Source organism: Aplysia californica, unplaced genomic scaffold (genome assembly GCF_000002075.1).
Source record: "Aplysia californica isolate F4 #8 unplaced genomic scaffold, AplCal3.0 scaffold00409, whole genome shotgun sequence".
Classification (NCBI taxonomy): domain Eukaryota; kingdom Metazoa; phylum Mollusca; class Gastropoda; order Aplysiida; family Aplysiidae; genus Aplysia; species Aplysia californica.
The window spans coordinates 257,204-269,796 of record NW_004797679.1 but is presented as its reverse complement, the minus strand read 5'-3'; the positions used below and the strand labels follow the sequence as shown (position 1 = coordinate 269,796).

The 12,593-nt window shown below is 46.5% G+C and overlaps 1 protein-coding gene across 1 annotated transcript in view; it reads right to left on the bottom strand.

The window, feature by feature from the left end:
- Window positions 1–3,622: 3,622 nt before the first annotated feature.
- The window catches only part of LOC101848222 (microtubule-associated protein futsch), a 12,456-nt gene continuing 3,485 nt past the window's right edge, over window positions 3,623–12,593 (bottom strand). Inside the window, exon 2 of the mRNA XM_035971273.1 lies at window positions 3,623–11,531. Within this exon, the coding sequence (XP_035827166.1) occupies window positions 3,818–11,531 (7,714 nt within the window). The 3' untranslated portion in view covers window positions 3,623–3,817. The remainder of the gene's footprint in view (window positions 11,532–12,593) is intronic.

Sequence of the window (12,593 nt, the reverse complement as noted above, 5' to 3'; positions counted from 1 at the left end):
GAGAGAGAGAGAGAGAGAGAGAGAGAGAGAGAGACTGAGACTGAGACTGAGACTGAGACTGAGCTCTCGTGGGGAGTCTTCAAAGAATATATGCATTTATCGTGTTGCTTCATGCTTGTATCGCTGTTGTTTCCCGTGCGAGAGTCGAACTCATTTCATTTGGGTGTAAACAAGACGATCTCTTTAGATTATGCCATACCATCGGCTCTTTGCCTTTCACCTAAATGACCTTTGCTCAATTCTCACTTTGGAATCTACTCTAACATCTCCGTCCAGCTCAGATGACTGCGAAAGCACAAAACGTTCCCAATCCCACAATCACCGTTGCCTTGTTTTCTCGGGGTATTTCAAGACCTTTTCTTTACCACCACCACCACAGGGAACTCGATTTTCTGAATCTTGTAGGTTTGCGTAATCTGGTCCTCTTTTTCTTTTCTTTAAGAAAAAAAAATGATGGCCTCCATTCTTGACAGCTACGGCCCACTGCACAACAGGGAAAATTTTCTTTCGTCGCACAGTTGCGAGTATGCAAATGAGGCAACTTTTGCCTGTTCTTTTTTTTAAAACTATCAAGTGACGTCATATTTACTAGCTGACTGTACGAGTGGAAATTTTCCTTCTGTGCACATGGCATAATATGTTGAAAAAGGAGTGAATTTGAGGAATCCTTTCTGAATAGAAGCAAGTTTCGCTTTGATGTGTCGAGTAAAGTTAAATATTGTCGGCCAGCTGTTCAGCCCAAAATTATTTTAAGACAAAAGCAAAAAACAAAAAAGTCCCAACTTATTACAGTTTCTTAGTTAACTCTGAACATGTCATGGGTTTTTACCCCTTTTTCCAGGCCAAAAGGGGTGGGTCCGAAAAATATTCATATAAATTTATCACAGTAACAAATGATTATTACGTATCTATGGAAATGGTATTGGGTATACTTTATTAATATGTGGTATCGGTTGCATTCATACTCGTGGAAATATTCAGTTGAAATACAAATTCAAAATGTTGGAAAAAGCAAGAGATGATACTTGACGTAGGTTCGATTTGTTAAAAAATCGAAACGATTGTTTCTGTGTATTCCTGGGCCTAAGATACTGGAACATCTTGCTGCCGTAATGTTCCTGTGATTTACGTTTTGCACTGTCCTGTCAGGGAATCAGGGTCATACTGATAGAAGAATTCTCGCTTGGACCACAAAGTTCTTTTCGAAACACCATGATCAACGACTATAAAGGGGGTATCGCACGTTCAACTAGAGCGACAGTTGTTTGTTTTTGTAAGCATTTCACGGCACTTCCAACACAATTAGGTCATACAAGTGCCGAAAATTAGAATAACCTAGCACAAAAAAGGAGGACAATAGTTTTTTTTATAGGAGAGAAGGAGCAAACTACGCCAAGCACCTGCCAACAACCCACAAATTGACTGTTGTCGGTCCTCTTTGTGACAAGAAAATAATAGAATCTACCTGATTTTTACCAAGATTACATATCAAGTGTTATTTTCTTATCCGAAAGAGGACGGAAAACAGTAGCTGTCAGTTTTAACGGAACGTATAATACCCCCCTTATTTACTCAGTTGATCATTTGCAACGATTGCAAATGTTTTACGCTGCTATCGACACTGTTTAGACTATCTAGAAGTCAGACTGCTCTGACCCTGCGTCACTAGCTGAGTCAGATACTGCATCCCAGCAGATAGACAGACGCGGCAAAATGTACAGTTGAACCTGCTATAACGACCGCCTGTCCAAGACAATCATCTGGTCAAACGGCCAGTTCTCCCCATCTTCCGCCTTGCAGGTTTTGTTTTTGTTTATTTATTATGACACCCTTTAAGAGTACCACCTAATATTACTGCTTTTCTCTCAGACAGTGTCTGGTCGTCTTAGACAGGTTCGACTGTACTTCCCCGCATGAGAACCAATCTCCCGTCTTTGCGTGTAACAGCGAAGAATTTAAGTATTACATCTCACGTTGATCTTAGGCCGGGCATTTTGTAACAAAAAACAAACATACCTAACAAAATAGTGTCATCTGAGAGGCTTCAAGGCTTTCAAAGCCAAAATGTGAAGAAGCAGGACATTCTAATCAATGGAGTGTAAGCAAAAGCGCCTAGGGTGTTGGGTCACAGAGAAGAGTCACTTGGCCCGACCTTTCCCTCCCTCCTGCTCACCACATCTGGTGCCTGCAAAGGGAGAGGTTAGTTAGACAGGGGGCGTGTCAGAGACGGAGTGGAGACCTCTTTTTTGTCTCCGTTTATTGTCAGTTTGCAATATGGTCGAAGAAGGTGTGTTTCAGTTAATTGTTTTCGAAAGAGTTTTACGGCACTTGCACCACAATAAAGTCGTATAAGTGCCAAAGATTAGAGGTGTTACAAAAGAGCAGCGAACACAAAATAGAAGGAGGGGAGATAAGGAGGATAGATGTTTTATAGGAAAGAAGGAGCAAACACACCAGAGCACCCACCAACAATCCACTTTCAGTATATGATCTTATAGTGGTTATATAATCGGAGAAAAATCAGACATCTCTACTGGATGCTTAAAATCCATGAACACTGCGCTAAATATGGCGAATATCCATCTTTTAACTGATAAAGAGAGTTCAGATGAGGAACAATGTTTAAAACACACAAGAATAAAATCTGCTATATTTCAGCTTATCTTTGAGGATAATCAACTTTAGAAGACCATAATTATAACCAGAGAGGAACGTTTGATCATCTCACTGAGGTATTACATTTTACCTACAATTTGCCCATAAAGGCCTACAAACGGTGCATCAGTTTTGGTGCAAGTGAAGGGCAAGCGGGCGTGCAAGAAATTCAGTGCTACCGTAAAATGTGTAGATCCATCCCCTACATTTTGTGTGTGTGTGCTTGAAAGGGCGAGGCGAGGTTGGTGACTCTACTCTAGCGCTGGCAACGCATTTCCTGTTGACTAAGTTCACCTTTCACTAAATTGGTGCGAGCACAGGTCGAGCAATGTGCTGGTGAGGGGAAAGTGAACGGGCCGAGCAATGTGCTGGTGAGGGGAAAGTGACTACTTTTTCTGCACCTTAACTCCGTCATTACTTTTACTCTTATTGCTGACCGTCGTGAGTTTTATTGTACGTTTTTATTGTTAAGTCATGCACGTGTAGTAATACAATGCTATAATAAACAACAAAGTAAAATACTACTAATTTAAAAACGTATATTTATTTATAATATTTCGAAATATCTTTTGTAAAAGTGTTAAAGCATATCACACTGGCCGTGTTCTTATAAAGTTGACAAATATGTCATGGTGTATGTGTCGTTTTGAATGTAAAAACAGAATATTATATATATACATTTAAGAATTCACATGTTTAAATATATGGATGCACACCAAAAAGTATCGATAAAAGGCTTAAGTACTTGTGCAATGTTTAAAATCTCAATTTTGGAGTGAGTCAATTCAGAAAGACAGTTGTTCGGACTTTTTACGATTAAAACTTATGAATCTTGAGAAATGGACATTGTGATTACTATGTACATAATAAAATGATTTTTTTAACCTGAGGTTCTAAGGGGACTGAAGGTATTATTAGCATTCTCTCAGACATGGGCTTCGTTCTCAATACTTTGTTCACCGCCAAGAAATTGACGCTCGCGTCCTGAAAAGTTTGAGCCATCCTTGTCGACGTCACATGGTCATGACTCATGCTTTTAGGGTTCCCTTCGTGATAGCCCTGATCGTCAAATGCAAGTGTGTGTTGCCGTTGATAGAGAGGATGTTACCATAGAGGGCGCTGGCGGGAGCTTGCACTTGCGCACCATGTTGCCTCCACCTTCTCATTTAAAATAAGGACAGAGGGCGTAGGCGTTCGTTGCATCTACGATACTGCATTCGTCTAAGTTCAAAGAGACAATAGGTTGGTAATCGTCGGGGATGGGGGCAGAGGAGACCACATGATCGGCGATGTTGAAGCTACCTTGGACTTGACAGTTGCTGGGATGTGCCCCCTGCTGACCCTGTTGGTAGCTTTGTTGAGCGACATGGGGAGCTGCTTGTTGTTGACCTGGCCAGAGGTCTCCCCTGCTCTGAACAGGGTTGGGACTGTAGTTGTACGTACTGGGAGGGTCCGCCGTGGCGGTGTTGTTAGGGGAAACGCTTCCTTGTGTTGAAAGTGAACTGGCGGCTTGACTGCCAATAGTAGCACTCGCAGTGGTCCTCTTTTTTGTGAAAAAATTTCTCATCGGGCTGGCGTTTGGAACTGATGGGCTTTGTATTGCACGGGGAAGATGATTTACGTTCGAATGTCTGCAGGCAGGATTATAAGGGGAGACTCCACTAGTGTAGCTTCGTGACATGTTAGAAGCCGCTCGTTCGCTTGTGCTAGTACTGCCCTTGTAATGGTATATGTGGGTTCTTTTTTCGTTCAAAGCGCCCACGGTGGTGTTGCCGTTGCTCTGCCCTGTGTGGCTGCCAACATCCCCGATCCGAGGACTGTTGAAGTGTCTCTGAACACCTGCACCTTGCGCCATGTTCACAGTGGTGCCTTCAGAAATGCCTGCGGTAGTGGATGTGTTGATAACGCTGGCGCGAGTGACTTTGGGCAGCCCGACTGTGGCACTTATATTGCTGTACACGTCAGCCGGGGAAAGGACACCTGTGGGCTGCTCACCGCCTTGAGTTTTAGAGTTATTCTCTTCTTCACGCACCTTTTTCATTACTTCATCGAAGTCGTTCGGAAGAAACAGTTCGAAAGTTGAAACCGTCGTCGCGGTTTCATCTTGAGTTTTCGGAGCATCCAATAAGTTCTCTACCTTGCCTTCAACAGGGCGTTTGTCTGTGTGACCCACATCCGGGTGTTGTTGTTCTGCGTAATGTCCATACTGCTGTTGCTCAACGTGGTGTCCAGGCTGTTTTTGTACCACGTGGCGTGCAGGCTGTTTTTGTACCACGTGGCGTGCAGGCTGTTTTTGTACCACGTGGCGTGCAGGCTGTTTTTGTACCACGTGGCGTGCAGGCTGTTGCTGTATCACTTGATGTCCAGGCTGTTGTTGCTGTATCACCTGATGTCCAGGCTGGTGTTGCTGTATCACCTGATGTCCAGGCTGTTGTTGCTGTATCACCTGATGTCCAGGCTGTTGTTGCTGTATCACCTGATGTCCAGGCTGTTGTTGCTGTATCACATGATGTCCAGGCTGTTGTTGCTGTATCACCTGATGTCCAGGCTGTTGTTGCAGTTTTACCACGAGATATCTAGGCTGTTGTTGCTGTTTTACCACGAGATATCTAGGCTGTTGTTGCTGTTTTACTACGTGGTGTCCAAGCTGTTGTTGTTGTTTCACGTAATGTCCAGGCTGTTTTTGTACCGTTTGACGAACAGGCTCTTGCTGTTTTACCTGATTTATAGACTGCTGTTGGTGTTTCATGTGATGCACAGGCTGCTTTTTTACTACACGATATCCAGGCAGCTGTTGTGCCACGTGACGTCCAGGAAGCTGTTGTTGTACCACGTGACGTGTAGGCTGTTGTTGTTTCACCTGCTGTACAGACAGCTGTTTTACTACGCAATGTTCAGGCTGCTGCTTTTGTACAACGTGATGCGCAGGCTGTTGTTTTACTTGCTGTTCAGACAGCTGTTTTACTACGCAATGTCCAGGCAGCTCTTGTACAACGTGATGTCCAGGCAGCTGTTGTTGCACCACGTGGCGTGTAGACTGTTGTTGTTGCTGTTGTTTTGCGGGCTGTTCAGACAGCTGTTTTTCTACACGATGTTCAGGCAGCAGTTTTACCACGTGATGTGCAGGCTGTTGTTTCACCTGCTGTTCAGACAGCTGTTTTACTACGCAATGTCCAGGCTGCTGCTGCTTTTGTGCAACGTTGCGTGCAAACTGTTTTTGTTTCACTTGATGTCCGGGCTGTTGTTGAACCACGTGACGTCCTAACTGTTTTTGTTTCACCAGGTGTCCTGGATGTTTTGTGTCTTTGTAGGGATGCGGAGCCCGTTGTTTAAATCGAGGGCCCAGGGAGTGATGTGATCGTTCTGATGATCCTGTGCCTGGTGTGGACTTTGCTTTTAGAGATTTGCCAGCCTTTCCGTGGTCTGTCGCTTTCTTTACTGTCTGTGTTGCCTTTGCAGCCCTTGCAATTTTTACTGTCTTTGCTTCATGTGCTGACTCTGCTGTTTCTGTAACTTTTGCTGGCTCTGTAACCTTCGAATCGTCTATTACCTTCGATTCCTCTGAAATCTTCGATTCCTCTGTTATATTTGATTTTTCCTTTGTTGCCGGTGCAATTTTTTCTGCCTTTTCTTCCTTTGCTGCCTCTGTAACCTTTGATGTGTCTGTAACTTTTCCAGCCTCTCTGACCTTTGATGTCTCTGTAACCTTTGATTCCTCCGTAATCTTCGATTCCTCTGTAACTTTTCCAGCCTCTGTAACCTTTGCTGTCTCTGTAACCTTTGATTCCTCCGTAATCTTCGATTCCTCTGTAACCTTTGCTGTCTCTGTAACCTTTGATTCCTCCGTAATATTCGATTCCTCTGTAAGCTTTGATGCCTCTGTAAGCTTTGATTCCTCTGTAAGCTTTGATTCCTCTGTGACTTTTCCTGCCTTGGCTACATCTGTCGATCCCTTTGCCCATCGTTTCTTCAGCGTTATTTCTTTTTGCTGTCTGCGTATCTCTCGCATATACTCCACTTGCTGTCTCAACGACTCTATTTCGAGGTTGAATGCGTTATTTCGCTTCTTTTCGGGAAATAGTTCAGCCTTCGGTGGGATCGGAGTGCGCTGAAGGGGTTGTTTCTGTTTCTCTTTCTTCTCTCTGGGACTGCGTCGGACGGGTGATATGTAGGGTCGTCGTGGCGCCCGAACTCGTTTACGACTGAGCGTCGTCGTGTCTTCTGAATTATTGCGATGTGTTCCTTGCGGTTGTTTGCCGGGGAAAGTACGCTTTTTGGGTAGTTTTTGCGAGGATTTTGATTTTGTTATCGGCTTTCTATTGTCACCACCATAGCCATCATTGCCATCTTCATTCTCATCTTTATCTCCATGTCCATCTCCTTTGCCTTTTTGGTCTCCATCTTTATTTCCATCTCTTTCTCCATCGTTTCCTTCATGTCCATCTCTATCACGATCTCCAACTCCATCTCCATCTTTCGCTCCATCATCACCTCCATTTTCATCTCTATCACCATCTCCACCTTTATCCCCATCTTTATCGCCATCTTTGCCTCCATTTTCATCTCCATCTCTATCACCATTGCCGTCGTCTTCTGATTCGTTCTCTCCATTATCACCTCCATCTTTATCTCCATCACTATCTATATAATCATTTCCATCGCCATCTCCACCTTTCTCTCCATCATCCCCTCCATCTCCATCTCTATCACCATCTCCACCTTTCTCTCCATCATCCGCTCCATCTCCATCTCTATCACCATCTCCACCTTTATCTCCATCTGTATCGCCATCTTTTCCTCCTCTTTCATCTTCATCTGCATCACCATCTCTATCCCCTTTGCCATCGCCATTGTCTTCTGCATCACCATTTCCATCTCCATCCCCATCTTCATCTCCGTCTTCATCTCCGTCTCCATCTCCATCACTATCTTCATCTCCATCGATATGTCCATCGATATATAAATCTTTATATCCCTCTTTATGTCCACATTTATGTCCATCTTTATCACCGTCTCCGTCTCCGTTTCCATCGTCATTTCCTTTGCTATCTCCATTTCCACCGGCACCGCCACAACCATCATCATCATCATCATCATTATCAATGTCATGGACATTATTATTATTATTATTATTATTATTATTATTATTATTATTTGATGGTGGTGATGACGGTTTCGCCATGACTGTCTTCCAGAAATCATTTTCTTGTGGTGCTGGTTGTGGTGATTTGGGTGGTGAGGCAGGGGGTAAAATTAACGATATCTGTGGTGTAGGAACTGATAGTAATGATAGTGTCTCCTCGTCGCTTGTGCTCATGGGTTCGTCCTCTCGTCGTGGGGGAGAAGTTGGTCCTGGTGAAGTTGGTGGTGCTGATGTTGGTGGGGGTTGTGCTGGCGGTACTGGTGCTGTTGAGGTTGATGGTGTGGCCTCGGGGCTTGAATTCTGGGAGTCATGCCCTTGTAGGGGTGGTGGTTGTGGCAATGCATATGGTGGTGAAGTTTGTGGTGCTGAAATTTGTGGGAGTTGGGCTGGCGAGGGTTGTTCTGGTGAAGATGATGATGGGTCCTCGAGGCTTAAGCCCTGAGAGTCAAGCCGTGGAAGCGATGGTTGTGGTGGTGATGATGATGGTGGATGGGGTGGTGGTGGTGAAGTTTGTGGTGCTGAAATTGGTGGGAGTTGTGCTGGCGAGAGTTGTTCTGGTGAAGATGATGATGGGGCCTCGTGGTTTGAGCCCTGAGAGTCAGGCCCTGGAAGCGATGGCTGTGGTGGTGGTGATGATGGTTGTGGTGGTGATGACGACGGTGGTGGGGGTGATGGTGGTGGTGGTGATGGCGTACTCCTCAGCGGGGATATCAGCTGTGGGGGTCTGAGGTCAGCCATTAACTTGTTGATATCGTACGGTAAAAAGGACAACGTTGCCGTTGATGATGGCCGATCTGATGCTGGTGCTGACGCTGATGTTAGTCCTGATGTTGCTGGTGGTGGTGATGCTGATGTTGGTGGTGATGATAGTGTTGCTGGTGGTGATGACGAATCGGGATGCGGTGACGATGACGATGCCGTCGACGAGGGTGATGACGTGAACGTAATCCGTGAACCCGTTGGTGATCGCGGCGGACCCTGATAACGTGGTGATGTCGATGGTGTGTCCTCGGGGCTCAAGTTCTGGGCAGCACTTTCTGGTTGCGATGGTTGGCTTGGCGGTGATCGTGGTAATGGTCGTTGTGATTGTCGCGGTGATTGTCGCGGTGATTGTCGAGGTGATTGTCGGGGTGATTGTCGGGGTGATTGTCGGGGTGATTGTCGCGGTGATGGCCTTGATAATTGTTGTGGTGATGATCGTGGTGATTGTCGCGGTGATGATCGTAGTGATTGTCGTGGTGATTGTCGCGGTGATTGTCGCGGTGATGATCGTAGTGATTGTCGTGATTGTTGCGGTGATTGTCGCGGTGATGATCGTAGTGATTGTCGTGGTGATGGTCGCGGTGATTTTCGTGGTGATGATCGTAGTGATTGTCGTGGTGATGGTCGTGGTGATTGTCTTGGCGATAGTCGTGGTGATGATCCTGGTGATTGTTGCGATTGTTGTGGTGGTCGTAGTGATTGTCGTAGTGATTGTCGTGGTGATTGGCGTGGTGATTGGCGTGGTGATTGGCGTGGTGATTGGCGTGGTGATTGGCGTGATGATTGGCGTGGTAATTGGCGTGGTGATTGGCGTGGTGATAGGCGTGGTGACGATCGTGGTGACTGTTGTGGTGATTGTAGTGATTGGCGTAGTGATGATCGTGGTGATGATTGTAGTGATTGTCGTGGTGATTGTCGTGGTGATTGTCGTGGTGATTGTCTTGGCGATAGTCGTGGTGATGATCGTGGTGATTGTTGCGATTGTTGTGGTGATCGTAGTGATTGTCGTGGAGATTGGCGTGGTGATTGTCGTGGAGATTGGCGTGGTGATTGGCGTGGTGATTGGCGTGGTGATGAGCGAGGTGATGATCGTGGTGACCGAGGTGATGGCCCTGATGATTGTAGAGATGATCGTGGCGATTGTTGCAGTGGTGATCGGGATGATGATCGTGGTGATGATCGTGGTGATGGTCCTGATGATGAGGGTAATGATGATTGTACCCATGAAGACGTTGGTGACAGCGTAGGTGTCCTTTGGGATAACGTCTGTTGTTGTGAGAGTCGAGACATCAGCACGTCTGGTGTTGATGTCAAATTTAACGTTTTTAATTGTTCTGCATGTTGTGCTGGCAGTTTTGCTGATCCTGATCCTGATGCAGATTCTGAGGCTGATGGTGATGCTTGGGCTGATGTTGGTTCTGTTGCTGGTGAATCTGATGGTGTGGTCTCGGGGTTTGAGCTATCGGGGCGTGAGCTCTCGGCGTCACTTTCAGATAACGATGATTGTGGTGGCCATGGTGGTGATGGTGACGACGTAGCTGTTGATGATGGTAGTGCTGATGCTGGTGTTTGCTCTGGTGCTGGTGTATGTGCAGGTGGTGGTGCTGGTGAAGTTGATGGTGCAGACTCAGGGCTTGAGCTCTCGGTGTCACTCTCTGGTATCCACGGTCGTGGTGTCGGTGGTGCTGGTGGCGAAATCGGTGGTGTTGATGTTTGTGTAGTTTGTTCTGGCGAGTGTGGTGCTGGTGAACTTGACGATGCAGACTCGGAGTTTGAGCTGTCAGCGTCACTTTCTGGTAGCCACGGTCGTGGTGTCCGTGGTGGGGGTGGCGAGTTCGATGGTTCTGATGTTTGTGTGGGTTGTTCTGGTGAAGGGTACGGTGAGACATCGGGGCTTAAGCTCTGAGCGTCACTTTCTGGTAGCCGCAGTCGTGGTGTTGGTGGTCGTGGTGGCGAGTTTGACGATTCTGATGTTTGTGCGGTTTGTTCTGGTGAGGGTTCTTCTGTTGAAGTTGATGGTGCGGCCTCGGGGCTTGAGCTCTGAGCGTCACTTTCTGGTAGTGACGGTTGTTGTGGTGAAGTTGGTGGTGGTGATACTGATGAAGGTTGTGGTGGCGAGGATTCTGTTGGCGAGGGCTGTTCTGGCGTAGATGATGATGTGGTCCCGGGGCTTGAGCTGTGGGTGTCGCGCTCTGGTAGCGATGGTTGTGGTGGCGATGTTGGTGATGGTGGTGATGATGATGTTGGTGATGATGATGCTTGTGGTGGTGGTGGTGACGGCGTACTTGGCAGCGGGGATATCAGCTGTGATGGTCTAAGGTCAGCCGCCACATCATTGATTTCGTCCGGTAATGATGACGACTTTGCTGTTGATGATGGTTGTTCTGGTGCTGTTGCTGAAGGTGGTGGCGATGATTCTGATGATTCTGATGACGATGATGAACTTAGATGACGTTGTCTACTAACTTTAATTCGAGGGGATTTTGACGCGCTTGCCGTAGAGCGCCTCTTCAGTGTTCCTGGTTGAGGGCCACTGAAAAGTGCAGACGTTGATGATGGTTGTTCTGGCGCTGATGCTGTTGTTGGTGCTGCTGCTGTTTCTGTTTCTGTTGCTGTTGCTGTTTCTGTTGCTGTTTCTGTTGCTGTTGCTGTTGCTGTTGTTGTTGCTGTTGTTGTTGCTGATGCTATTACTGTTTGTACTGGTGCTGGTTCTGATGTTAGTCCTGATGTTGGCGCTGATGTTGATGATGGTGGTGACGATGACGACGACGACGAATCCGATGACGATTCTGATAATGGTGACGATGATGAACTGAGGTGAAGCTGCTTGCTAACTTTGATTCGAGGGGGGTCAGACGTGTTCGTTGTGGATCGCCTCTTCAGTATCACGGGTTGAGGGCCTCCGAAAAGTGGAGACATCGGTCTCAGCGAGGTTTCGACCATTTCTGAGGGTCCAGATGCCATCTCTGGACTGTAAAAGACAAATACGAGATCTCCTTTAGTTATAAGCTGAAACAACTAGTCCAGGAAGAGATTTGTCGAATTATAGGCATTTATCAGTTAAGGTCTTTTTGTTTTGTTCGAACAAAGCCTCCATTGGCCCCTCTCCCCTCCCCCACCTCCCCCGTTCGTGCGCCTTTCAGAAAGTTCGCTGCCTCCCCATCATTCGGTTTGTGTATTTGTGTATGTAGTATGGAGGGGGGGGGGATTCAACAGACCAGCTTTTTGTGTGTTTTACGACGCTCGCAACTGCATACGGTCATATGAGCTCGCGGAACACATTAAACATTTTTCAGTTGGTGGGAGGTTTTGAATTTAGCCCGGATGGCCCCGAAGCCTACTCTTGTCGATTTTAGGACCACAAACGGATCTTTAACGTGCGCAATTTGCACTCGGAACCTCCGAGATTTGTTGCTCTTTTCCGAGAAGGCTAGGTGTTAGATCTTACCTACCATAAGATCAGAGGTGTGGGTGGAAGACAGCAGTGAGAAGGAGCCAAGGGGTACAGTAGAAAGAGTCAAGATGAGGTGGCAAAGGGGGAGGGGTGGGGTGGCAGAAAGTGGAGACGAAAATGAAAGGAGAAAATTTAGAGAAAATTTACCTTTATTGCCCGGATTCGAACCTGGGACCTATTGAATGAGAGGCAAACACCGTAACCTCTAGACCACGAACGCCCCCACAGACAAACTAAATATCAGCAATCGCTGGTTGAGTTGTATGTAGACATCGTGGTTGTATACCCTTTGGGGGGGGGTGGTGGTAGGTGCCTCTAGCTGTCAGATCTGGGATGGGTTGTTTGTGTTTAGGGTAATGCGTCCCAATAGTAGACAGGGAACATTTTTATATACTGGATGTAATATTTTCACCATGCAGGAGCCTACCTTCAGGAGATGGAAGTCTTGCAAGAAAAGTCTATATGGAGTGTGTGTGTGAGAGAGAGAGAGAGAGAGTGTGTATGTGTGATTGTGTGTGAGGGTGTGTGAGGGTGTGTGAGGGTGTGTGAGTGTGTGTGTGTGTGTGTGTGTGTGTGTGT